General features: G+C 34.8%; 1 protein-coding gene across 4 annotated transcripts in view; it reads right to left on the reverse strand.

Moving 5' to 3' along the window:
- Positions 1 to 25,071, reverse strand: part of FBXO4 (F-box protein 4) — a 364,568-nt gene that overhangs the window by 300,435 nt on the left and 39,062 nt on the right. For 2 of the 4 annotated variants that reach the window (XR_015726863.1, XM_087867908.1), the window contains exon 6: positions 20,932 to 21,062. Coding sequence is in view for 2 of the 4 variants with exons in the window: in XM_087867908.1 (XP_087724034.1) it covers positions 20,968 to 21,062 (95 nt within the window). In the remaining 2 variants the exon portion in view is untranslated. Of the gene's footprint in view, positions 1 to 9,127; positions 21,063 to 25,071 lie in introns of those variants that run through there. The other 2 variants (XM_045787353.2, XR_015726862.1) reach the window with 2 other exon arrangements.

The following is a 25,071-nucleotide window of genomic DNA, read 5'->3' on the forward strand; positions in this document are numbered from 1 at the left end:
TGCTTGAGATTTTCTCTCTCTCTCCCTCTGCCCCTCCCCCTGCTTGTGCTCTCTCTCTCAAATAAATAAACATAATCCTAAAAATAATAGTAATACCTAAATCTATTAAAAATTTTCACAATGCATTCTTACATCTTAAAAAACAGGTTATAAAATAGCGTTGATAGTGTGATTATGATTCTCTTCTTTCAATTTTATTGTGTTCACTTAAGACATGATTCAGAGTTGAAGAATGCATTTGCTTTTTGAAAATCAACATATTAAACATTTAGTAGCTGGTAGAATGATATAACTGGACGTCTTCAAATCTGGCAATAGAAAAAATAGGAAACCCTACTTGCTGAAAAGACAATACCTTGAGCAATTTCCCATTCTAGAAACCACTTATTTGATGAGGGTTCTTCAAGAGTCCCAGTCAATTAAAAACAAAGAAAAAAGAAAGAAAGAACAACCCCAAATCACTTTTGGTTCAAATCTGAAAACATTTCCCCAATAAATAACCGGCCACTGTAATGAATTTCTTCTTGTAAACTTTTTGATTAGCTATCTTACCAAGGAAAGAGTTTTTCCAGAGACCAAGCCTGGCTCCAAATGCTTCCCTTTCATAGTAATAGGGCTGAAAAATGTCTGCTGCGGGATCACAGGATTGAGTAGGAGACACACTTCTGCCTCTTCTGCTCTCAAGTTTCCTTTTAACAATGGAAGGTAAAAGTAAAAGATAGACTGGGTTCATCAAGAGTCGTAATAGAAAAAGTAGAACCTTGACTTCAGCCCATAAGTTCAAAGACCCACTAAAAGTTTATAAACCATCATTATTGATGAACCCCACATAAATAAAGACTATTTATACTTTCATTTCACAGATAGGGATAGGATTGACTGCTAAACCTAATATTAGTTTAAATAAACCAACTGTGTACTATGTTCCAACAGTATATAAAGAACTAGAGAAAAACCTAATTAAAACAGTATTTTATTTAAGAGGAGGGATACCTCCTCCTAAGAGAAAATGGAAAATGAAAGTATGTAGACTATTTTTTTTAATTTAGGAAGACCAACAATACCTGTTCTTAAAAACTCCATAAATTTGGAGATACTCATCTGCAAAGAGTGTGAAGGCAGTGCTGGTGTTGAAGTTAAGGAATTCAGAAGAGACGAAAAAGACTTAGACTAGAAATAAAGCAGAATCCAAAGGGGATGAATACAGGAACTGTCAAGTAGCAGTGTAAAACCCGTTTGAGTTTGAATAGCAGGAATCAGGAGAGAACTAATCAGCATGGTTTAGTGATTTCTCATCCAATATTCAGGAACCCAGAAGGGCAAGTAAAAAATGTATTTTGGGTAAGTTAATCAGACCCAAGCTTTTGCAAGGAGAAGCCAGAAGACTGTCAAGCAGGGAAAAGACTAGGAAGTCTGCGGGGATATCATCAACCTAATCCTAGGCTAAGAGTAGACTCAAGTTTTAACAGAAGACAATCCGGTAATTAGGAGAACATAAAGGGATAGTAACTGAACTGTGACTTCTGTAGGAGTAAGGGAGTTGGTGGACAGTAAGTAGGTTGTGGTCAGAGATACAAAGTCTATAGTTTACGATACTGGAGAAAAGTTACAGTGAAGCTCAGGGAGACTTATGGAGAGCTAAAAGTCAGTGGTTTAGTAAAGGCTGAGGAGCTGTAAGGGTCAGATATCAGAAGGAACATTAACATGCATGCTGACTCATCCAGGATGATGATGAAACAGAGAGTTACATTCTAACAAGCTATTTAATTAGTCTAGAATTTGGATTTTGTGCTGCAGATGTGGTGGGATAGAGTTCATGAAGATAAAGATGAAAAAAGGCAATACAAGTGTATACTTCAAAAGGGAAGGATATTCAGTGGGGATAGAAAATATGTTCCTTGGTAATGAGGAGCAGAGATAGGCTGATCCCTATTTCTTTCATAAAAGGTTAAAGAAATTGCCTGGTGTAATATCAAAATCAAGCAATCCCAAAGCTAAGAAAATGAAGAATAACCATTCATTCATTTTCTTTATTTTTCCCCTGTGCTGCTCCTTCCCTGGTCCAATGAAAATACTATCAAAATGATATTATCTTTCAACTCAGAATAATCATTAAAAAAAAGAAAACTATCTACAATACCTCTTCAAAATAATGATAACTAAAACTGTAATCATAAGGGTATTAAGGAACTGGTACTATTCCTGGAGAATTAGATATTGAGGGGGTTCCCTAATTTTCTCCTACTTTTCAGCTCTCAGCTCAAACACCATTTTCTCAGAGAAACTTCACCACCAAGACTTCTTCATAGTAGTCATCATTGTTATTCTTTCACATTTGTTTGACTTTGATGAATACCATTCCCTGCACTACATCGTAAGTTTCATAAAGCAGTGATTTTAAATTATTTATTCTATAGTTACCTACCATCTGTCAGATTGCCCACCACAATGAAATATTTTTTGAGTGATTTAATGAATGATATGTGTCTAAATTCCCTTATGACCTTAAACCAGGCAGTTTAGGTTTTATTCCAAGGTTTTAACAACTGGATTTGGTATATAGGGCATACAGAATGTAAAAAATGCAATTATAGAAAAAAGTAGTAAAATCAAGGGAGGATCACTGAAATCCGCCACTCTAAAAGGAAGGAATCAAGATGTTAACCCTCATTTAAATCCCACTTTAGACATAACTACTGTAACCTACTAGGTCCTTCTGGAGCCAGAATGCACATGCCAGGCAGACACATTTTGTACCTGCCATGTTCCCTCTCCCCTGGTTTTGGAGAAATTGATGCTAAAGCTTAGATTGGCAAGACCAAGGAGTCACATAGCTAATATACATGCTTCCTGGGTATGAGAATTTTAATAGTAATCTTAGGTCTGAATCAAAGGTGGACTGTCTAAGCTAAGATGAATGAAAAGCGGGTGCTGACACAGGAAGAAATGGGGAGATATTTTGAAGAGATGTTTCTTGGATTAGTAAATCATTACTAAGTAGGCATCTCTAACTAGAGCAATTCAACAAATACAATAAAGAAATAACACAAGGCACACAGAACACCTGACCCCTGTTGTTGTTTTAATTGGGTGTGAACTCTGATCTTCAAATTGTTTAATTGGATCAGGTTGCAATAAAACCCCAAGGTAAATATATTTTAATATATGCAAAGAGAGCTTTAAAGAAAATTATCAAAATTACAGTAATCACTTAGCAACCTAATATCTTTCCATTTGTCTCTACAGCAACTTGCTAAGGTCTTAAGGGAATTTAGATGGCTAAGTTCTGAGCTAAGTTATGAATTAATAGTTATTTTGACTTTAAAATACCACTCCAAGTTTAATTACATTAATCATATCTAATGTGTTTATTTACACAGAAATCAGCCTCTTGAGCTATTTCTTGACTGCTGACATCTGAATCTACTTTGTCATCAGCATTTCTTATTAAGGATAGCCAATGATAATAACTTATTAAGTTATAAGGAGCCCTGCAAAGGCAAACTGAAAATTCTTCATCATGAATGAGGTTCATTACATTCACTGGCATGATGCTTAATGTTAGTATCATAATAGCTTCAACTCTTTTTCTTAAATCATTTAACTTAATTCCACTACAGTAGGGGAATATATTAAAAGGTTTTAATCCTTTGAAACTTGTTCAACTTGCTTTATGATTCATCATATGGTCAATTTTGCTAAACATTCATGTGCATTAAAAGGAAGTTAAATTCTATCATTGTTGGTTCAATGTTCTACATAGCTCAGTTAAGTCATTAATTTTGTTGTTCAGATCTTCCGTTTTGTTTTGGTTTTTGTCTGTTAGATAAATATATTTTAAAATTAAATCCAACTGATTTTTTTAAAGATTTTATTTATTTATTTGAGAGAGAGAGACAGCACAAGTGAGAGGGGCAGAGGGGCAAAAATAGGAGAGAGAGAATCCCAATTTTAGTATATGTGCTGCCAAAGTGAGCACAGGAGAGAGAATCCTAAGCAGACTTCACATTGAGTGTGGAGCCCAATGCACAGCTCAATCCCAGGACCCTGAGATCATGACCTGAGTCAAAACCAAGAGTTGGTGCTTAACCGACTGTGCCACCCAGGCACCCCAAGCCAACTGATCTCTAAGAAAATCAGCAGTAGAGGTGAGATAAGAGAGTATTCAAGGTTTTCTCCAAGACTTTTGGTCTGAGCAATGGGAAAGATAAGTGGTAATTACATGAAATGGAGAAGAAGGAAAGGAGAGGGGCGCCTGGGTGGCTTAGTCGTTAAGCGTCTGCCTTTGGCTCAGGTCATGATCCCAGGGTCCTGGGATGGAGCCCCGTGTTGGGCTCCCTAGTCAGTGGGAAGCCTGCTTCTCCCTCTCCCTCTGCTTGTGTTCCCTCTCTCGCTGTGTCTCTCTCTGTCAAATAAATAAAATTTAAAAAAAAGAAAGAAAGAAGGGAGAGTCACTCCACATGACCTACATCCTCCTACACATCTGCTGTCACTGTCTCTTCCTCTACCCTGCCCTCTGCTCTCCATACCCTGAAGGACTCGAAGTGAATGAACATGCAGAGATAGTACGATACTATCTGTACTACAGGATAAGCTAACACAAAAGAAGTTCCCTAATTTCCCTTCTCCCCTTCTCACAGTGTTTTCCCATGACGTGGCCTATGAAAGCAGTTGGTCTTCTATCAGATCCAGGAGAAGTGAAAGGGAGCTACACGATGTTTCATGAAAATCCTCTGAGAGAAATATGACTCCTTTTATTATATGGATATGGTAAAATTGCACATAAGCAAATATTTCATTAATTTATTTGAACATTACATATCCTTAGCATATACCATAGCTTTGAATCCACGGATGCTGCGAAAACATAATGAAATGACACACAAGCTTGTATAAATGTCAGAGAGGTTTAAGGTCATTTCTCTACAATAATAGCCCTCACAAGCTCATTCACACCCCTGTATAGTTTTTCATTTCTATAGGATTTCAGTGCTTAAACTGAACTCAGAAATTTGAGGACCTTCCAACAAAAACTGAATATATGTAAGCAGGCAGAGACAGATACTTGATAAAATCTTTTGAAATAATTATTCAACTCTCCAGGTCAGGCCAGGTCAGGTCAACATTGGTAATTCAAAGAATTTGTGATGTGTTATGAACAGAGAAATAAGGTTGAAAGCAGTGGTGGCTGCTTTGTTTAAGCAGTGATGGAGCTGATATTTATGATTTTCATTTTATTTTTTAAAAAAGCCTTTCTAAACTAACACAATGTACTAATCTCTAATAAAAACAAGCCTAGTTGCCTCCCATTTAGATTGAAATTATAAAGGTCTGGTTTTTCTATAAAAACACTGCTCATTCTTAGATTACAGTGTATTCATAAACAAACCCCTATGTGTTATTTGTTTCCTTTTTTTAGTTAGAGAGAATGTAGCACTTAGTTGCATGAAACTGAATTCAGGGATTAAACCTAAATGGATTTAAACTGGAGGACATTTTGTTCTCTATGAAAAGCAGGAAGACAGTAGCATTCATATTAAGGCAAAAGCAATGAAAATAGGAAATAAATCAAAATTTACATAAATATTAGAATTTTATTATTTTTTCTACCCAAAGCTATGTTATTTTCCTGTATGAGGAAATCAACAACAGAAATATTTAAGAACTCACAAACCTCTGCCTTGTACTTAGAACATGTTTGGATTTTTGTGGTGTTATGCCTTCTGGGAGCTAATAATAACATCATAATTTTGGGTCTGTGGACTATCTTGCCTAGAGTTAACACTTGAGTAAAACACTAAAGTTCAAAAGGTTCACACAACATCCCAAACACAATTCTGAGAAACAGATCATTACATTGCAGCACCTTGCGAATTTAATACATGAATACAAATGGTAACATCACATTTTGTTCCCTGGACGTAAGCTTATCAAAGCTCAATTTTGTTTTGGAATGGAAGAAAATGAATAGGAGCCTACTTTTTCCTTAAATAACTCAAGTAGATTGCCTGAAAATGACTCAGCCTTTCTTTGTTTTTATATCTTCCTTTCCTTCTCCCCCATCCCACACACGCCCACCCCCCCCAAATGAAAGCAATCTTATAGTCAATAGCATTTTTTTGCTCTTAGTCAGAAAACATTGTAGTTTTGGGTGGTTATACCAAACAATGGAGCCAAGAAGTAAGAGAAATAGACATAGGACAAGACATAGGACAAGAAAATCATCTCAAATTAAATGAGGGCTTTTCAACAACCTGAATATGCTCTAAAATCCTCTCTAAACTATCTGAAGGATTAGGGACTGCTCCCATCCCACCTTATACAATGTTTTCTGAATTTACAAAAAAAAAAAAAGTTCAGTTTCAAAAATTATAACTACCATAACTGATTGCTGAGTTTGAAACATATGTTATGAATCAAATGTGCAGCATTTACTCTTAAAGGAAAAAAGACAGAGTCAGAAATTTTAAATAGAATATTTGAAATTTAGTTGTGTGGGATATAGGGAACGAAAAGAGTTCCACCCTTTGAACTAAGAATCAGGTGGCAACATATTAATTTTTTTTTAAAGATTTATTTATTTTGAGAGAGAGAGAAGAGCGGCACAGAGAGTGAGAATCTCAAGCAGACTCCCCACTGAGCTTGGAGTTGACTTGGGGCTTGATCTTACAGACCCTGAGATCATGACCTGAGACAAAATAGTTAGATGCTTAACCGAATGAGCCACCCAGGTGCCCCTACTTTTCTTATTTATAGTTTAACAGCTGGACTTTTCCTATAAACTAGGGGGCAGCTGATGGCTTATGTCATCTAAGTTTTATCATACCAAGTTAGCAAAAGGCTCTGTTTTCTCTTTTGGACAAATAAGGTTAATAATAACAAAAACAGTAATAGTTAAGTTTGACTGAAAGCTTACCATTAGAGCTCTTTACTTAAATCAATTAAGTTCTCTCCATGAGCTATGAAGAATACACTAGTATTATCCAGTTAACCAAAGAAGCCAAGTCTCAAAGGAGTCAGGTAACTCTCCCAAGTTAATAAGCAGAAAAGAATTACAACCCAGGCTGACTTCTTCAAAAGCACTCTTAACCTCTCATCTGCATAGCCCATAACATTAAGCCTATATCCTTGCACTGTGCATCAAACCTGGAATTTTTCTCTTGTCACTCTTTAAATTTTATTTTAAATATGTATCATCCCTTAGTAATTGTAAAAATTCTAGTAAATAAATTTAAAAATAGTTTCTAATGTAGTGCTCTTCTATTATTAACTTTGCTTGCATTTGCCTCCCTATACTATTTCTTTCAATGTTGTACCAATCATCATTATTGGTATCATCCATAAAGATTTACTCCTACTGTCTGCACAACATTCATTTAGCAAATGTAATGTTCTAGGCTCTGTGATTGAGTCAATAAATAAATAAAAAGTTGGATTACTACTAGATTGTGACGGGAATTACCTATCTTGCTAAACTGTCTCCTTGACGGCAATGGGAGACATTTAGATTATGTAGGAAGGTAGTGTCATACTCTGATTTGATGATTAAAAAAAAAAAATCACAAGGGTGGAAGTTTGAAAAAGAGTGAAACTGGATAATCAGGGAAATTAGTTAAGGGGATTTTGCTGTCTAATCTAGGCAAAAAATAATGCAGGAATTGAAAAGTAGGATGGATAGAAGATCTATTGGAGAGATAATAAGAACAAAGGCACATATTGAGAGTAAAGAGGAAAGATGCAAAATACATCTCAAGAACAGAAATCCTTCCATACAGCCCAGGATCACAACATAGGCAGGCACATATCACCACTTGGGGTTTTCACGCCTGGGAAGAAAGCTGGATAGGAAAGAAAAAGTGAGTGTAATCATCCAGAGCTAACTTTTCCTACCATGAACAGAGATTTAGCAGATCAGAAGATAAAAGGGAAAGTAAGTGCCACTTGTCATCCTCTTACCTGCACTTCGACCTAGCAAAATGGGTTTCACTTATCTTCATGCCCCTCTGGTCAAAAGAGGAATGGAAACCTCTGCTCTATAGCAGAGTAAAAACAGAGAAAGAAAAACATGGGGCTAAGTTTTTCTCCCTTACAGGAAGCTTCCATGAAATCTCCCTCAGAAAAGATGATCCAAAGGCCAAGAGTAAGTTAGCCTTAGGAAAGTGAGCCCTGATGTCCTTGTAATGAAAGAGCAAACACCGTCCAACCACCACAAATGACCACAACCCTATCTGAGCTACCCGCTGAATTCTTGCCACATTCAATATTTTTCTTTGACCTCTAGAAAGATAATTTAAAGAAGTTGAGATGATTTATTTAGCCTGCATAAAAGTTAATTTAAAAGGATCCTCTTTGTGTCTAAATAACATTACCAGATTTTTATTTTCAAATTGTTTCTTCCATTTCTCAAGTAAAATACTTATAGAAACCCAAAAATATAATATGACAACACTGAAGATGAAATTGATGGACAATTTATTGTTAGAATCTATTACAAACCCCATGGATAAAACTGACAATCACAATGGATGGCAATCTCAATATTTTCTAATTGTTTGTTTTTTATTATCTCTCTCTTGCTAGGCTATATTATGAAAATAATAAATTATATTAACAATGATAGAGAGAAGGAAAGAGAGTTAAGTTATGGGATTTAAGTCATAGGGACTCAAATAATGATATGTAATTATTGAGTCAGACAATTAGATACAAACTAAATTTTTTAAATTTAAATATAATACTGGTGAAATTTTAAAATATGTCATTTACCATTACAAATACTGGAGAAACATATGACATATTTAAAAAGGCATAAAAAAGAGAAATGTCAAAGAATTAACAAAAGAATCAGAAAATACAATAGAACACACATACCTATTGCAACAGTAAATCTAAATAGCTTAAATTCAGCACCATAAAACTACTTTAGCTAAAGAAAATTAGAAAAATGGCACAAGTTAAAAAGAAAAATGATGGGTGAAGATATATAGAAAAAGTCAATACAAAGAAAGACAGGTGGTGACAATAAAATTGGACAAAGGAAAAACCAGGTAAATAATTAAATTATATAAGGATCATTCTATATTGATAAATATTTCAATTCAAAACAAAATGATGTCTATTATTAAGAATGTTTCTGTAATGGATAATTCTCTTATAATAACAAATATGAAAACTAGAATACATTTTAAAAATTGACATAGATGATAGTATTAGAAGTCTATAATACTGTTTCAGCAAATTTAGTAGGCAAAAACCAAGGTACTGAGAATGTTAATTATACATTGATTTAAGTTATTTCATGTTATATAGGTAACACAAAAGTTGCATACTATAAGTATTATGCTTTTTAAATAAAATACATAATTATAAAATCAATAAATTTGACATGAAATATCAAAAATGAAATTAATAGGAAAATTAAAATAATGTTTAGCATGAATAATATAGAAAGGGAATTAATTTTTGTCAAAAATATAAATTATTATGAAAAATGCTATCAATCCAATAGAAAAATGAGCAAAGGACTGATTACTCACAGAAGAAATACAGCTTTTTTTTTAAATATAAAGAAATTTTAAGTTTGCTATTCATCAAAGATTTATAAATTAAATCAGCAGTAAAACTGGGGAATGCCTACTGAATAAATCCAATTTTTAATTACTAAGCTAAGTAAGAATGTCATAGGCTGAGCAGTTTCATATATTGCTGATGATAAAGCTTTCTGGGAAATAAGTGAAAAACATGAGACTTAATAATGTTCAACATATCTTTTTTATTCACTAAAGGGTACTCCTGTGGAAATTATACAAAGTACACAAAAAAGTATACAGAAATGCTCATTTCAATATTATTTATGAAAACAAAAAATACCTAAAATAAATCCATAGCCTCTTAACTGAAACACTTGGGAATTTTTTTGGTCTTCACAATGCATAGACTAAACCCCTACAAGTTCAGAGCAACACTCCGTAATCTATTAATATTTCTCCTGGGAAATATCTTTAAATGGGATAAACATAGGTACTCAATAGCCTCACATCAGTTTAGGTAAGTCTTGTCTCTAAATTAGATCAGGCCAGCTAGGTGCCCTCAGATGAGTTACAAAAACTCTTTTCTTTTCACAGCTGTTCGGATTTTGAAATTAGAAATAAAGGACTCTAGGGCACCTGAGTGGCTCAGTCAGTTAAGCGGCTGCCTGCCACTCAGGTCATGATCCTAGGGTCCTGGGATAGGGTCCCACATCAGGCTCCCGGCTCAGTGGGGAGTCTGCTTCTCCCTCTACCCCTCCCCCCTGCTTGTGTGCTCTCTCTCTCTCTCATGCTCTCTCTCAAATAAATTAATAAAATCTAAAAAAAAAGAAATAAAGGACTCTAGATATGATATTTTGAAATTATAGAAAAGGGAACTATACTAATGGAATATTTAAAGCATCATTACATTATGAAGCATCAATATGATAGAATATGACTTAGCAAATAAAATTAGAGTCAAAATGTTCTATAGGACAAGGAAAATCTCTTTTATATGTACTTGGTGGAAATGTTAGTATTTGAAACTATATTACAGTATAATTCATATTTTTAAAAATATGTGCATAAAACGATGCAGATGAAATACTATGAATGTTAACAGTAGTTCATTCTCAGTGTTGGGGTAATGGTTGATTTTTCTGTTTTATTGATAAGTCTTATCTATATTCTCCAATTTTTAAAATAATGAGTATGCATTCCTTTTATCTCAGAAAAAAAATACATGGCTTAAAAGAAGCAAGACAATGTGGAATTAATGTAACTTAAAAATCATTCTTTTGGGTTTTAAGTGTTATTATTCGGATAAATCTAAGAGTATTCTTTAACTCATAGGAAGATAAAAGCATACATTTAGGGGAAAAAATCTGAATTTCTTGGCTCTCAAGGTGATTAATAGCAATAGTAGTTCACTAAGGAATGCTTTGAAATCACTATCCCTCAGGAAATCTAAATGATTTACAACTCCTGTCTATATTCTTTTACTTATCATAAAGATGTGTTTTATATTCTAATTTCTCCTTTATCTTTTTAAAGTTTATTTATTTTTAGTAATCTCTACACCCAATATGGAGCTCAAAATCTCAACCCAAAGACCAAGAGTTGCATGCTTTCCTGACTGAGCCAGCCAGGCAACCCCCAATTTTTCCTTTAGAAGAATGCTGATAAAATAGTAATGGTGTGCCACAGGGAGATTAAAAGAAAGGGAATAAGGAATAAAAAAATTAACTTCAAGATTCTTTAAATCCTTTTTTACTCCTTTCATCCTGGAATATGGAGAAATGATGACACAAGAAAGTACTAACCTATGTATTTGTTCAGTAAAGTTCACAATTACTCAAAATATTATCCTGAATATATACTATAGTCTCTTTATAACCCTTCCTGGTCTGTTAGCATTTGAGTTCTCAGGCAAACATAATTTTTCTATTCATCACAAATGCCCCCACACACACCCAAATCTTTATTTTAGCATTCCCACGAGTGGCTCAGGCTCTCTGTTCTATAAAGAGACGCTGGGATTGAAATACCTTTTTTTTAAAAAGTTTATTTATTTTAAGAAATCTCTACACCCAACATGGGGCTCAAATTCATGACCCCAAGATCAAGAGTCACACGCCCCTCTGACTGAGCCAGCCAGGCGCCCAAAAATTGAAATACTCTTAAGACTGTTTCACAACAGACTCTCCCAGAAGGTTCCAAATGTTCAGTATTTGTTCCATTTCCCCAATCCTGTTGTAAATAACAACTTAGGATCTCATCTTGTTGGGCCATAGTCACCACTTGACTCACACAGGGAGAGTTAGTAGCTGGTTATGAGTGAGCACCAAGGCAGCTATTTTTAGATCTTTAAAACACAGACTTTCTGGCTAACCTATATCAATCCAATGAGTCATATTCTCTTGGTAAGAAAACATGCAAAAGCTGCTCTTTACCCTCCCGGATCCTTTCACCCCAATTAAGTCTGCTCTAAGCCTCAAGGTTAGGGCAGCTGACTTCTGGCTAGCTGTCACAAACTTTTAATTGCAGAATGGCTCGATGCACCTCCTTGTTCTGTTTCATATTTAGATTGATTCAGGTACGGTTGATACAAATTTATACATGGGGACCTCTGGTTGTATTTTTGAAGATAGAAAGAAATCCTATGAAGGGGATATGATAATGTTTAATGAACCAGAAGTCTTTAGCAATAAAAGAATATAAATTTGCAAAAGGGTGAAACATCATAGTTGCAGACCCCTTGGATATTGGAAAGCTTGAGAATTAAATTTGCAGGTCCTAGAAAAATAAATAGCCAAGAACAAATAACCAAGAACCAAGGACGTGTCTTAACAACAGCAGGCGACCTAATTGAATAAGTAGTGTGTACTGGAGGAGACTTGTACTGGCTCAATGCAATGATTGTGCTCATTTTTTCTTATCTCCACATTCAGTGATATCAGAGTGGTAGCTTGAAATCGGCCATGGGTGGAATGGTTAACCACAGAAATCATCAAACACTACAAATCAGAGCTTTTTCTCTCTCTCTCTTTTGTCCTTCAAGGAAATTATTAACCACTTTTTAGACATAGACTAAAGTATATAGTTTTCAGAATTTTTAATAATGTAACTAGTGGTAGGTGTGATTGTATGCCCTTTCAAAGTCAGTGCTATACAATGAAAAACAAACTTTACACATGAAGCAGGATATTATTTGAAGTCAGTGTCTGATTAATTGAAGATATACATTGTAAACCCTAGGGCAACTACTAAAAAATTTTTTTTGGTATAAATGATAAGTCAATAGTGAAGATAAATGAAATCATAAGAAAAATGCTCAATTAACCAATGAGATGGAAATGAAAGAGGATAAAAGAAATGAAGAATAGATAAAACAGATTGTAGATTTTAACCGAAACATATTAAAAATAACAAATTGTGAATGATCTAAACATATTAATTAAAAACAGAGATTGTCAAACTGGATTTTTTAAAGTATACATTATAAGAAACCCCATTAAAGTAAAAGCATAGATAGATTAAAAGTCAAATGATGACAAAAGATACACTATGCAAACACAAACAAAAGAAGATTGGAGTGGCTATACTGTCACATAAAGTTACTTCAGAACAAGGAATATTACCAATGTTTAAGAGAAAATTAGACAACAATAAATGGGTCAATTCTCCAAGAAGACCTAACAATTCTAAACATGTACACGCCTAACAACATAACCTCAAAATACGTTAGAAACTGATAGTACTGAAAAGAAAAACAGATAAATCCACAATTATAGTTCAACACTTCAACACTCCTCTCAGTAATTGCTAAAACAAATAGACAGGAAATCAGTAAAGATATAGGAGACATAAGCAGCACTATCAACCAATCTGTCAATATAATGTCATATTATTGACATTTATAGGACACTCCATCAAACATCTGAGTAAGCATTTCTTTCAATTGCATATGGAATATTCAACAAGATAGACTACACCAAGGGCTTTAAAACAAACTTCACCAACTATGGACTATGAGAAACAAACTGAGGGCTACAGAGGGGAGGGGGGTGGGGGAATGGGATAGACCGGTGATGGGTAGTAAGGAGGGCACATATTGCATGGTGCACTAGGTGTTATACACAACTAATGAATCATCGAGCCTTACATCGAAAACCGGGGATGTACTGTATGGTGACTAACATAATATAATAAAAAATCATTATTAATAAAAAAAATAAAAATAAAAAAAAAATAAAACAAACTTCACCAAATATAAAAGAACAGAAATCATACAAAGTATGTCTTTTGACCACAGCAGAATTAAACTAGAAATTAATAAGAGATATATCTGAAAATTCCCCAGTATTTAGCAATTAAAGTTGCAATGAATATATCATACATCAATGTTGCAACTGAGTTTGATTAGTTTTTTAAATATGTGATTTTTTAAAAATATGATGACTCCCCCCTACAGTACAATGAATTACTGTCAGCATATGCAGTCTTGTTGTTGTCTTATAGGACCTAATATGCCACTTCTCAAAATGATGCCTAGCAGAGTTACTTCAGTTTGAAACTGACATTCAAGAACTTTTCCAACACCATCCCCCACATACCTATGTCCATATGACAACCTCCTAGTAATTATTTTGGACAAACTCAAACATCCCTGAGAAGCCTTCCTTGACAACTGTCATGCCCATTCCTCATCATCCCCCCAAATTAGACTTTCCTTCCCTCTTCCTCCCATAGAACTCTGCACATACCTCTTGTAATGCTCTGGTGTCCTCTGTCTGGTTAACTACAGTTGTCCTTCAAACTTCAGTCCAGGTTCCATGCAAGCATTCCATGCCTCCTCTCCCCTACTCACCTTTATTGGGTTAGACACCCCTCTTATATAAGCCCCAAAACACAATGATTAGTGTAAGGTTTCTTAACAGCAGCACTATTGAAATTTTTGACATAATAACTCTTCGTTGTACAGGGCTATTCTGTGCATTGTAGGACGTTTAGCAATATCCTTGACTTCTATATGGTAGATACCAGCGGCGCACACACACCCTAGTTGAGACAATCAAAAATATCTCCAGGCACCGCCAAATGTCCTATGGATGGGGGGAAAAATACCCCCCATTCAAGAACCACTGAATCAGTGCTACTAATCATACTGACAGTGATTAGTCTGTTTTTCTGTTTATTGGTCCATTTTGTACAATCGATAACTCATAGGAAGAAAGTGTATTTTCTTTCTGAAGCCCACTATTTACCACAGAGACTGGCACCTAAGTAAATGCTTAAAATATTTCTGAAGAAAATGTATGAAATTATATTGCTTTAGAAATTATTTTGTTTACAGATCTATACTACCTTTCTTCCTCTCCCTTCTGGATTGGGGTCCCCTTGAGGACAAAGAGCCATATTTAGTCATTTTTATATTCCCTGATCCATGCATCAAAATTGTCTGATCCTTGTTTTTATGTTTAAATCAATCAACACAAGAATTTCTCATGCAAACTAAGATGCAATAAAACTGACAGATTATAATCCAGACTTTCAAGAGACAGGAGAAAGAAGAAGTTCATTTTTTAAAAACTGCATATATACATATACATACATATATAAAATTAAGCAAGTGGGAGCATAAAAAAACTATAATTATAGCCATCTGCGTATAAACTCTTCATAATTTATTTTAATCAATTTATTTCTGCTTTAACATACTAAATATAATAGGAATGAAAATGATGGAACCAAAATTATAAATGCTGAAAGAATAGAGTAAGACATATTCTACCTATTTTAAGATCCATATTAAAATACACATAATCAAGGGGGAAGAAGAGGACACTAGATGATTTGTGACCCTATGGAGTGGTCTTTTTAATAATAATCAAGGCAATCACTACTCCCAAGAAGATTATCTAGCATAGAAGATGCTAGTCATGCATACAATTATTATTAGGCAGAAACTTGTTTTTTATATCTTAATTTTTGCCAGGAAATACACTCCGTTAAAAATCAATCAGTTAAACAACCATTATATTGAATAACTTTTTATTATCTACTTTGTTTTTTTAATATTTTATTTTTTTTTATTAGGCAGCTTTTATTTTTTCCTCCCAAGTATTATATTTAATATTGCTACATATTTGTATTTTTTAATTCAGTTAATTAACATAAACTGTATTATTAGTTTTGGAGGCAGAGATCATTGATTCATCAGGCTTATATAATACCCAGTACTCATTATATTATGTGCCCTCCTTAATGTTCATCACTGTTACCCCGTCCCCCAAACCTCCTCCCCTCCAGCAACCCTCGGTTTGTTTCCTATGATTAAGAGTCTCTTATGGTTTGTCTCCCTCTCTGATTTTGTCTTGTTTTATTTTTTCTTCTCTTCCCCTATTATCCTCTGTTTTGTTTCTTAAATTCCACAAGAGTGAGATCATATGATAATTGTCTTTCTCTGATTATCTCACTTAACATGATACCCTCTAGTTCCACTTCGCATGATACCCTCTTATTTCACTTAGCATGATACCCTCTAGTTCCATCCATGTTGTTGCAAATGGCAAGATTTCATTTTTTTTGATAGCTCAGTAGTATTCCATTGTGTGTGTATATATATATATACCACATCTTCTTTATCCATTCACCTGTTGATGGACATCTGGACTCTTTCCATAGTTTGGCTATTGTAGACATTGCTACTATAAACATTGGGGTGTAGGTGCCCCTTTGGATCACAACATTTATGTCTTTGGGGTAAATACCCAGTAATACAACTGCTGGATTATAGGGTAGCTCTATTTTCAACTTTTTGAGGAACCTCCATACTGTTTTCCAGAGTGGCTGCACCAGCTTGCATTCACACCAACAGTGTAGGAGGGTTCCGCTTTCTCCACATCTTCGCGAACATCTGTTGCTTCCTGAGTGGTTAACTTTAGCTGTTCTGACTGGCGTGAGGTGGTATCCCATTGTGGTTTTGATTTGCATTTCACTGATGATGAGTGACGTTGAGCATTTTTCATGTGTTTGTACGCCGTTTGCCGGTCTTCTTTGAGAAATGTCTATTCATGTCTTCTGCCCATTTCTTGATTGGATTATTTGTTCTTTGGTTATTGAGTTTGATAAGTTCTTTATAGATTTTGGATACTAGCCCTTTATCTGATGAGACATTTGCAAATATCCTCTCCTATTCTATTGGTTGTCTTTTGGTTTTGTCAACTGTTTCCTTTGCAGTGCAAAAGCTTTTTATCTTAATGAAGTCCCAATAGTTCATTTTTGCCTTTGTTTCCCTTGCCTTTGGAGATGTGTCTAGCAAGAAGTTGTTGTGGCCAAGGTCACAAAGGTTGCTGCCCATGTTCTATTCTAGGATTTTGATGGATTCCTGTCTCACATTTAGGCTTTTCATCCATTTTGAGTCTATTTGTGTGTATGGTGTAAAGAAATGGTCCGGTTTCATTCTTCTGCATGTGGCTGTCCAATTTTCCCAACACCATTTGTTGAAGAGACTGTCTTTTTTCCATAGGATATTCTTTCCTGATTTATCAAAGATTAGTTGACCGTAGAGTTGAGGATCCATTTCTGGGTTCTCTATTCTGTCCCATTGATCTATGCGTCTGTTTTTGTGACAGGACCATACTGTCTTGATGATCAGCTTTGTAATAGAGCTTGAAGTCTGAAATTGTGATGCCACCAGCTTTGGTTTTCTTTTTCAACATTCCTTTGGCTATTCAGGGTCCCTTCTTGTTCCACACAAATTTTAGGATTATTTGTTCTAGCTCTGTGAAAAAAGTTGATGGTATTTTGACAGGGATTGCATTGAATGTATAGATTGCTCTAGGCAGCATAGACATTTTAACAATATTTGTTCTTCCAACCCATGAGCATGGAACGTTTTTCCATTTCTTTGTGTCTTCCTCAATTTCGTCCATGAATGTCCTATAGGTTTCTGAGTACAGATCCTTTGCCTCCTTCGTTAGGTTTATGTATCTTATGGTTTTGGGTGCAATTGTAATTGGGACTGACTCCTTAATTTCTCTTTCTTCTGTCTCATTGTTAGTGTATAGAAATGCAACTGATTTCTGTGTATTGATTTTATATCCTGCCACTTTGCTGAATTCCTGTATGAGTTCTAGCAATTTTAGGGTGGAGTCTTTTGGGTTTTCCACATAAAGTACCATGTCATCTGTGAAGAGAGTTTGACTTCTTTGCCGATTTGAATAACTTTTATTTCTCTTCATCATCTGATTGCTGAGGCTAGGACTCCTAGTACTATGTTGAAAAGCAGTGGTGAGAGTGGACATCCCTGCCATGTTCCTGACCCTAAGGGAAAAGCTCTCAGTTTTTCCCAAATGAGAATGATATTCACTGTGCGCTTTTCATATATGGCTTTTATGATACTGAGGTATGTTCCCTCTATCCCTACACTGTGAAGAGTTTTAATCAAGAAAGGATGCTGTACTTGGTCAAATGCTTTTTCTGCATCTATTGAGAGGATCATATGGTTCTTGTCCTTTCTTTTATTAACGTACTGTATTACATTGATTGATTTATGGATGTTGAATCACCCTTGCAGCCCAGGAATAAATCCCACTTGGTTATGGTGAATAATCTTTTTAATGTACTGTTGGATCCTATTAGCTATTATCTTGGTGAGAATGTTTGCATCCATGTTCATCAAGGATATTGGTCTATAATTCTCCTTTTTGGCGAGGTCTTTGGTTTTGGGATTGAGGTACTGCTGTCCTCATAGAAAGAGTTTGGAAGTTTTCCTTCCACTTCTATTTTTTGAAATAGCTTCAAAAGAATAGGTATTAATTCTTCTTTAAATGTTTGGTAGAATTCCCCTGGGAAGTCAACCAGCCCCGGACTCTTGTTTGTTGGGAGATTGTTGATTACTGCTTCAATTTCTTTGCTGGTTATGGGTCTGTTCAGGTTTTCTATTTCTTCCTGTTTCAGTTTTGGAAGTTCATATACCTCTAGGGATGCATGCATTTCCTCCAGATTGCCTAATTTGTTGGCATATAGTTGCTCATAATATGTTCTTATAATTGTTTGTATTTCTTTGGTGTTGGTTGTGATCTATCCTCTTTCATTCATGATTTTATTTATTTTGGTCCTTTCTCTTTTCTTTTTGATATTTCTGGCCAAGGAGACTGGCCAGACTTATCAAATTAATTGATTATTAATCTAATTAATTAGTAATTAATCTTATTAATTTTCTCAAGGAACCAGCTCCTGGTTTCCTTGATCTGTTCTGTTTTTTAGTTTCTATTTCATTGATTTCTGCTCTAATCTTTATTATTTCTCTTCTCCTGCTAGATTTAGGCTTAATTTGCTCTTCTCTTTCCAGCTCCTTTAGGTGTAAAGTTAGGTATTTGAGGCTTTTCTTGTTTCTTGAGAAAGGCTTATATTGCTTGTATTGCTATATACTTCCCTCTTAGGACCACCTTTGCTGCATCCCAAAGGTTTTGAACAGTTGTGTTTTCATTTTCATTTGTTTCCATGAATTTTTTAATTCTTCTTTAATTTCCTGGTTGACCCATTCATTCTTTAGTAGGATGCTCTCTAGCCTCTATGTATTTGAGTTCTTTCCAAAATTTTCCTCTTGTGATTGAGTTCCAGTTTTAAAGCATTGTGGTCTGAAAATATGCAGGGAATGATCCCAATCTTTTGGTACTGGTTGAAACCTGATTTGTGACCCAGTATGTGATCTAGTCTGGAGAATGTTCCATGTGCACTCGAGAAGAATGTGTATTCTGTTGCTTTAGGATGGAATGCTCTGAATATATTTGTGAAGTCCATCTGGTCCAGTGTGTCATTTAAAGCTCTTGTTTCCTTGTTGATCTTCTGCTTAGATGATCTGTCCATTGCAGTGAGTGGGCTGTTAAAGTCTCCTATGATTATTGTATTATTATCAATGTGTTTCTTTAATTTTGTTATTAATTGGTTTATACAATAGGCTGCTCTTTCCATACATTTTTATCTCCTCTGATATTGACAGTATTTTCAAAATTCCCCATTTAATCCCCAAATATTGCACACAGGTGGTTTATCCATTCAAATATCAAATGTAGGGATGCCCGGGTGGCTCAGTCGGTTAAGTCTGCCCTTGGCTCAGATCATGATCCCAGGGTCCTGGGATCTAGCCCCACATCGGGCTCCTTGCTCAGCAGGGAGCCTGCTTTCCCTCTGCCTGTGCTTCCCCTGCTTGTGTTCTCTCTCTCTCTCTTTCTCTGACAAATAAATAAAATCTTTAAAAAAAAATCAAATGTAGGATCATTTGTCTCTGGTTTTTATGTCCCTTAGTTTCTCATAATCAACCACAATGTCTTTTTCACAATAGTAATTTTTAAAGAATCCAGCCCATTTAACTCCCACAGAATATCCCTGAATTTGTCTAGTTTCTTTGTTATGCTCTCATTTAACTTGTTTGTCTATATTCTACATTTCTTGTAAATTGCACATCATATTAGAGGCTTAATAAATCCAACTTAAATATTGTTGCCTAGGATAACTCATAAGCAATGGTGTGTAACTTCATGTGGCATTATATCACGAGGCACATATTATTTGATTAACCAATAGTGATGCTACAATTGATTGATTCTTATACTAAGTTACTTTGTTTTCCCCTCCACTGAACAGATAAGTTTTCCCCTTGCTATTAAAAAATAACATGTGAGATTTTCTTTTAGCAATTAACCAAGTTTCCCATTAACCACTTACTTAATGATTTTTGACACCAATTAATAATCCTTCCCTTAATCTATAATATCATTTGGGTATGTGAAATTATTCTTCCCTAATACTATATTTTTTCTATGTTTTATAACTGGCATTTTTCTGTAAAACAGTCCATTTCCTCAAAAATTGGGATATTTGGTTACCTTCTCTGTGAGGATATAAGCAACAGAGTTCCCACAAACACCTGGTGGTAATATTTGTACCATATTTTTGGGATAAAATTTGGCATTATCTAGCCAAGTTGAAGATACACACAATCTATGACCTAGCATTTCCATTTTAGGTATAGCATTTCCCACTTTAGGTGTTCTTCACTTAAAATCAGAAATCTATTTTTATAAATAAGACATTTTAAAAATAATGCTAATTGAGAGTCTATTTATCAATATTTTAAATAAGAAAACTTATAATATTTTATGTTAACTCAAAACCTCAACCAATTTCCTAAAACATAAGTAATTCACAGTAAAATGCCTATATATATAAGTGACAAGCTGTCATGTTAAGATGAAAAATGACTGAAATGTTGTTCATTAAATGATTAATATGCTCATTTTAAACAACTACTTTGCATACAGAAACATGCTGTATTAGTCCGGGTTCTCTAAAGAAACACAATCAATTGGATATATGAATGACTTATGTAATTCATTGTAAGGAGTTGGCTCACATGATTATGGAGACTGAGAAGTCCCGAGATCTGCCATCAAGACTCAGGAATCTGCTGACGACCCAGGAAAGCCAATGGTATAGTTCTAGTCGAAGCCCAAGTCTGAAGGCAGGAGAAGACCAAAGTTCCAGCTAGAAGACAGGCAGAGAAAGCAAATACTCCTTTACTCAGCTTTTTGTCCTATTGAGACCAGCAGTGAGTTAGATGAGGCTCACCCACATTGCAGAGGGTAATCTGTTTAATTCACTCTATTCAAATGTTAATCTCATCCAGAAATACCCTCACAGATACACAAAGAATAATGTTTAACCAAATATCTGGGCACCCACCTTCAGCCAAATTGACATGTAAAATTAACCATCACAATGCCCTTTGCTGATCCTGACTGCACCTTTCAAAACATTAACACTTAACAATTCTACTTAGAATATAATTCAAGACTTCCCCTATAACACCTATCTCCAACACACACACAGAGTTTTCTTGAAAATGTAGTACTGCATTTGGGCGTAAATACAAATTTTTCATACAAAACATCAGCTGACAAGCATATTACAAAAATACCTATATTCTAAAGTTTGAATATCAAAATCCAAGAGGTGTTTCACCAGGGAAATATTAAAGTTTGCCAGTACCTACCCTAAAAACATGTAAACATATGCACCAGCATAGGCGTGTAAGAATATTTGCAGCAGTTCTTTACAGTAACCAAAAACTGCAAACAACCTGAATGTTCACTTATGGTTGCATGAATGAGTTGTGAAATATTCATACAATGAAACAGCATATCACTGAGAAAATGATATAGCCAAATGCTATAGTGGATGGCACTGCAAACACAATATTGAACAAAAAAAGAAGGCTAAAAATAATTTCAATAGGGCACTTAGAGGCGGCCACTGTGCAGATTGGAGTCTGCTCTCTGGAGTGCCTCGCTCTGCTTCCTCTGCAACCATGTCTGACAAACCCCATTAAGGCTGATGTTGAGAAATGCTATAAGTTGAAATTAAGAACTTAGAAAAACAAGATAAAAATCCACTGTCTTCGGGTATTATACGCAACTAATGAATCATCGAACTTTACATCAAAAAACCAGGGATGTACTGTATGGTGACTAACATAATATAATAAAAAAATATTATTAAAAAAAAATCTACTGTCTTCAAAAGAAACAACTGAACAGGAGAAGCAAGCAGGCAAATCATAACGAGGTGTGTGCCACCAACATGCGCTGACATTCCACAAGCACTGCCTTCTTATTTCACTTATTCTACTTCTTTTAGCTGTTCAACTTTGTAAGATGCAAAAAGGTTGGATCAAATTTAAATGACTGCTGCCCCTTTTTCACCGAAGAATCAGAACTACCAACAATGATCCCTGAGCCTGCCTCCCCCCTTTGCCTGGAAGGAAAAGAATTTGCGTGTTGGTGAAGGAAGAAACTGGGGAGTTCAACAGTGAGATCTAGAGTAAAAACCAGGTTGGTCCAAGGTGTCTTGTAAACTGTAAAATGCAGTTTAATCAGAGTACCATTTTTTTGTTCAAATGATTTTAATTATAGGAATGAACAATTTTTTAATATGCAAATTAAGTTTAAAATAGGAAAAAAAATTCCAGCAGTATGATTCCATTCATATTGAGTTCAAAACAGGCAAAACCAGACCATTGTTTAAGGATGTAAGAGAAAGGTATGATTATCACAAAGCCAGAAGAGTAGATACCTCCAGGGTGGAGGGATTGGATTATAATTAGGCAGGAAGCCAAGAACTAAGTGGGTATGCTTAGAAGCTGCCAAAGTTCTATTTTTTGACTTGGGTTACACTACTGTTTATTTTGTTATTGTACATTAAACAGTACAAATATATTTTACAGGCTCGTCTGTAAATATATATATATATTGTAGTAAAAAAGGAAAAGAAATGAATGGAAGAAGTTAGGTTAGGCATTAATGTAGAAGATATGACTGCAGGATACTGTTGAAGGGTACCGACCTCTTCTTGCTGTATCTGAGCATGTGTCAACACATACATAGTTGAACTACAGGAGAGAAAAAGAAAGACAACTAAAATAAGTCAGGAGCAAAAGCATTTGCAAAGGAGCTTACACTTAGAAAATGCTCAAATATGATACATTTGTTGGACTGGAAACTGATAGATGAAAAATCTTGCATATGAATAAAAAGCTTAAAAAACAGTTTAGAAGAAGATAAAAAGTGAATGCCTTAATGGGGACACAATAGGCATTCATAAAATCATAAAATATAAGAATGCTGTGAACATGGTTTTGTGCAATAAATCCTGCAATTTTCAAAACATGAAGATGCCAATAACCTCAAAAGAAGTCATTTTCAACAAATAAAAGAAATTGTATCTTACACAGAAGGCAGTAAATTTACGATAAGTCATTATTATTACATGTCCTTAAATTTTGGTATGTGATAGGAAAAAAATCAAATAAATAAGCACCTAGTCAGAATATTCAGCCTCAAAGTTTCATAATTTCATAACTATTTAAAATTCAACAAATAAAATCCAATAATGTTTCTCAACAGTTTGACCAGGCTCTGGCACTTGAGGCAAAAGTTCAGAAGCATTTGCCTACGCTTGTGATTTCCCGTAGAGTGCTGCCCTCTGCCGGGAAGTGTGGTCATATCTGATCCCATAAATGAGTACTTCTCTGTGGTACTCATTTCCACTTTTGTTTTCATGAACAAAATATATCTATCTTCCCCTTGAAACACTTCATTTGAAATCAGTTGTGAACAAACTAAAGATGTGTTATGTTTTCAACTAAACTAAAAAAAATTAACCTATTTTTGCATTTAGAAAGAAACCAAAAAATGGTAAGCTACAGATTATCAATTGAACTGCATTATTCAGAGTACAAGAAGAACTAAAGTTTAAAATATTTCAAAGTAATTTTAAAAGCAGGTTCAAAGCTAGATATATGAGCAATAAAAATGAATTTAAAAATTACATGTTCCTCAATACTTTGTTTATATTAGTATTCTATAATTAAGCAGCCATCATTAGAAACAGTTTTCGTATTTCGATGATGCTGTTATCACTCAAAACCAGTTTTGAACTGCTTGTATAAAGCTGTTTTCAAAGTTGTTTAAGAGAGACATAAGAAAGACAGTCTATTTTATAATTACATTGTTTTTACTAAAAACATTACTAAATGTCATGTCAGCATTATTTACAAACTTAATTTTGAATGTCATTTTTATTTTAGAGCAGATATGATGCTTGGAGCTGAAGATTTTCTATCACTGAGGGTATTCAAATGACTATGATGAATGATTTCAAGAAATTCTGAAAGAGGAATTCCAAAAAAAAAAATTTGTCAAGAACAATAACTTTTGTCAAAACTATTATATATAAATGTTTATATATATATATATGGAAATTTACATATATGGAAATATATATATGTGTGTGTGTGTATATATATATATATATATGGAAAACAATCATGTATATGTAAACACCAGCTGTCAGCTTCTGCTTAGAATGTAGAAAGTTACAAGAGAATGTCATTCCTACCCTAACACTAACAAGCCAGATAACCAATAAAATCATAGTTTATTAAAAATTCGTCGGAGAGCTAAATATGGGGGGAAATATCTAATGAATAAAATCTAGAAAGTTATAAACCTCTCTCTGTAGTGAAAACACCCAACAGTTTCTTTCATCCTTGGTAAAGCAGTAGAAAAGGAGAAAGCTGTCAGAGAAATAGGTAAGAAGAAAACTGCTGAACTTCTAAAAAAAAATTTTGGTAGATCAAGTGTGGGCTGTCATGATGGTTGAGAATCCTTAGGACATAGAGTATGCCCACCTACCAACGTTTTCTCTGGGCCTTCACAGAGTGATGAGAAATACTGGGGCTAGGGTAAGAATGCTAAGAAAAACTTTCAAGCACTAAGGCTTTACAGTGATGCAAGGCAGCAGGCACCTAACTTCAGTGGAAGGACAGGAATGCTGAGAGAGATCTGCTCCTCCGAGGTACAGGGAAGGACCTCATGAACTCTAACGGGAGGAAAGGAGAACTGAGACAAGTTCTATAAGTTCTTGGGGCCCAACACTAAGAGGCAGTGATAACCTACAAGCGGGAGAGGGGGCAGGAAAGTTAAAAGGGACTCTT

The sequence above is a fragment of the Ursus americanus genome, chromosome 15 (assembly GCF_024610735.1).
Source record: "Ursus americanus isolate L20-20 chromosome 15, mUrsAme1.1.p, whole genome shotgun sequence".
In the NCBI taxonomy this organism is placed as follows: domain Eukaryota; kingdom Metazoa; phylum Chordata; class Mammalia; order Carnivora; family Ursidae; genus Ursus; species Ursus americanus.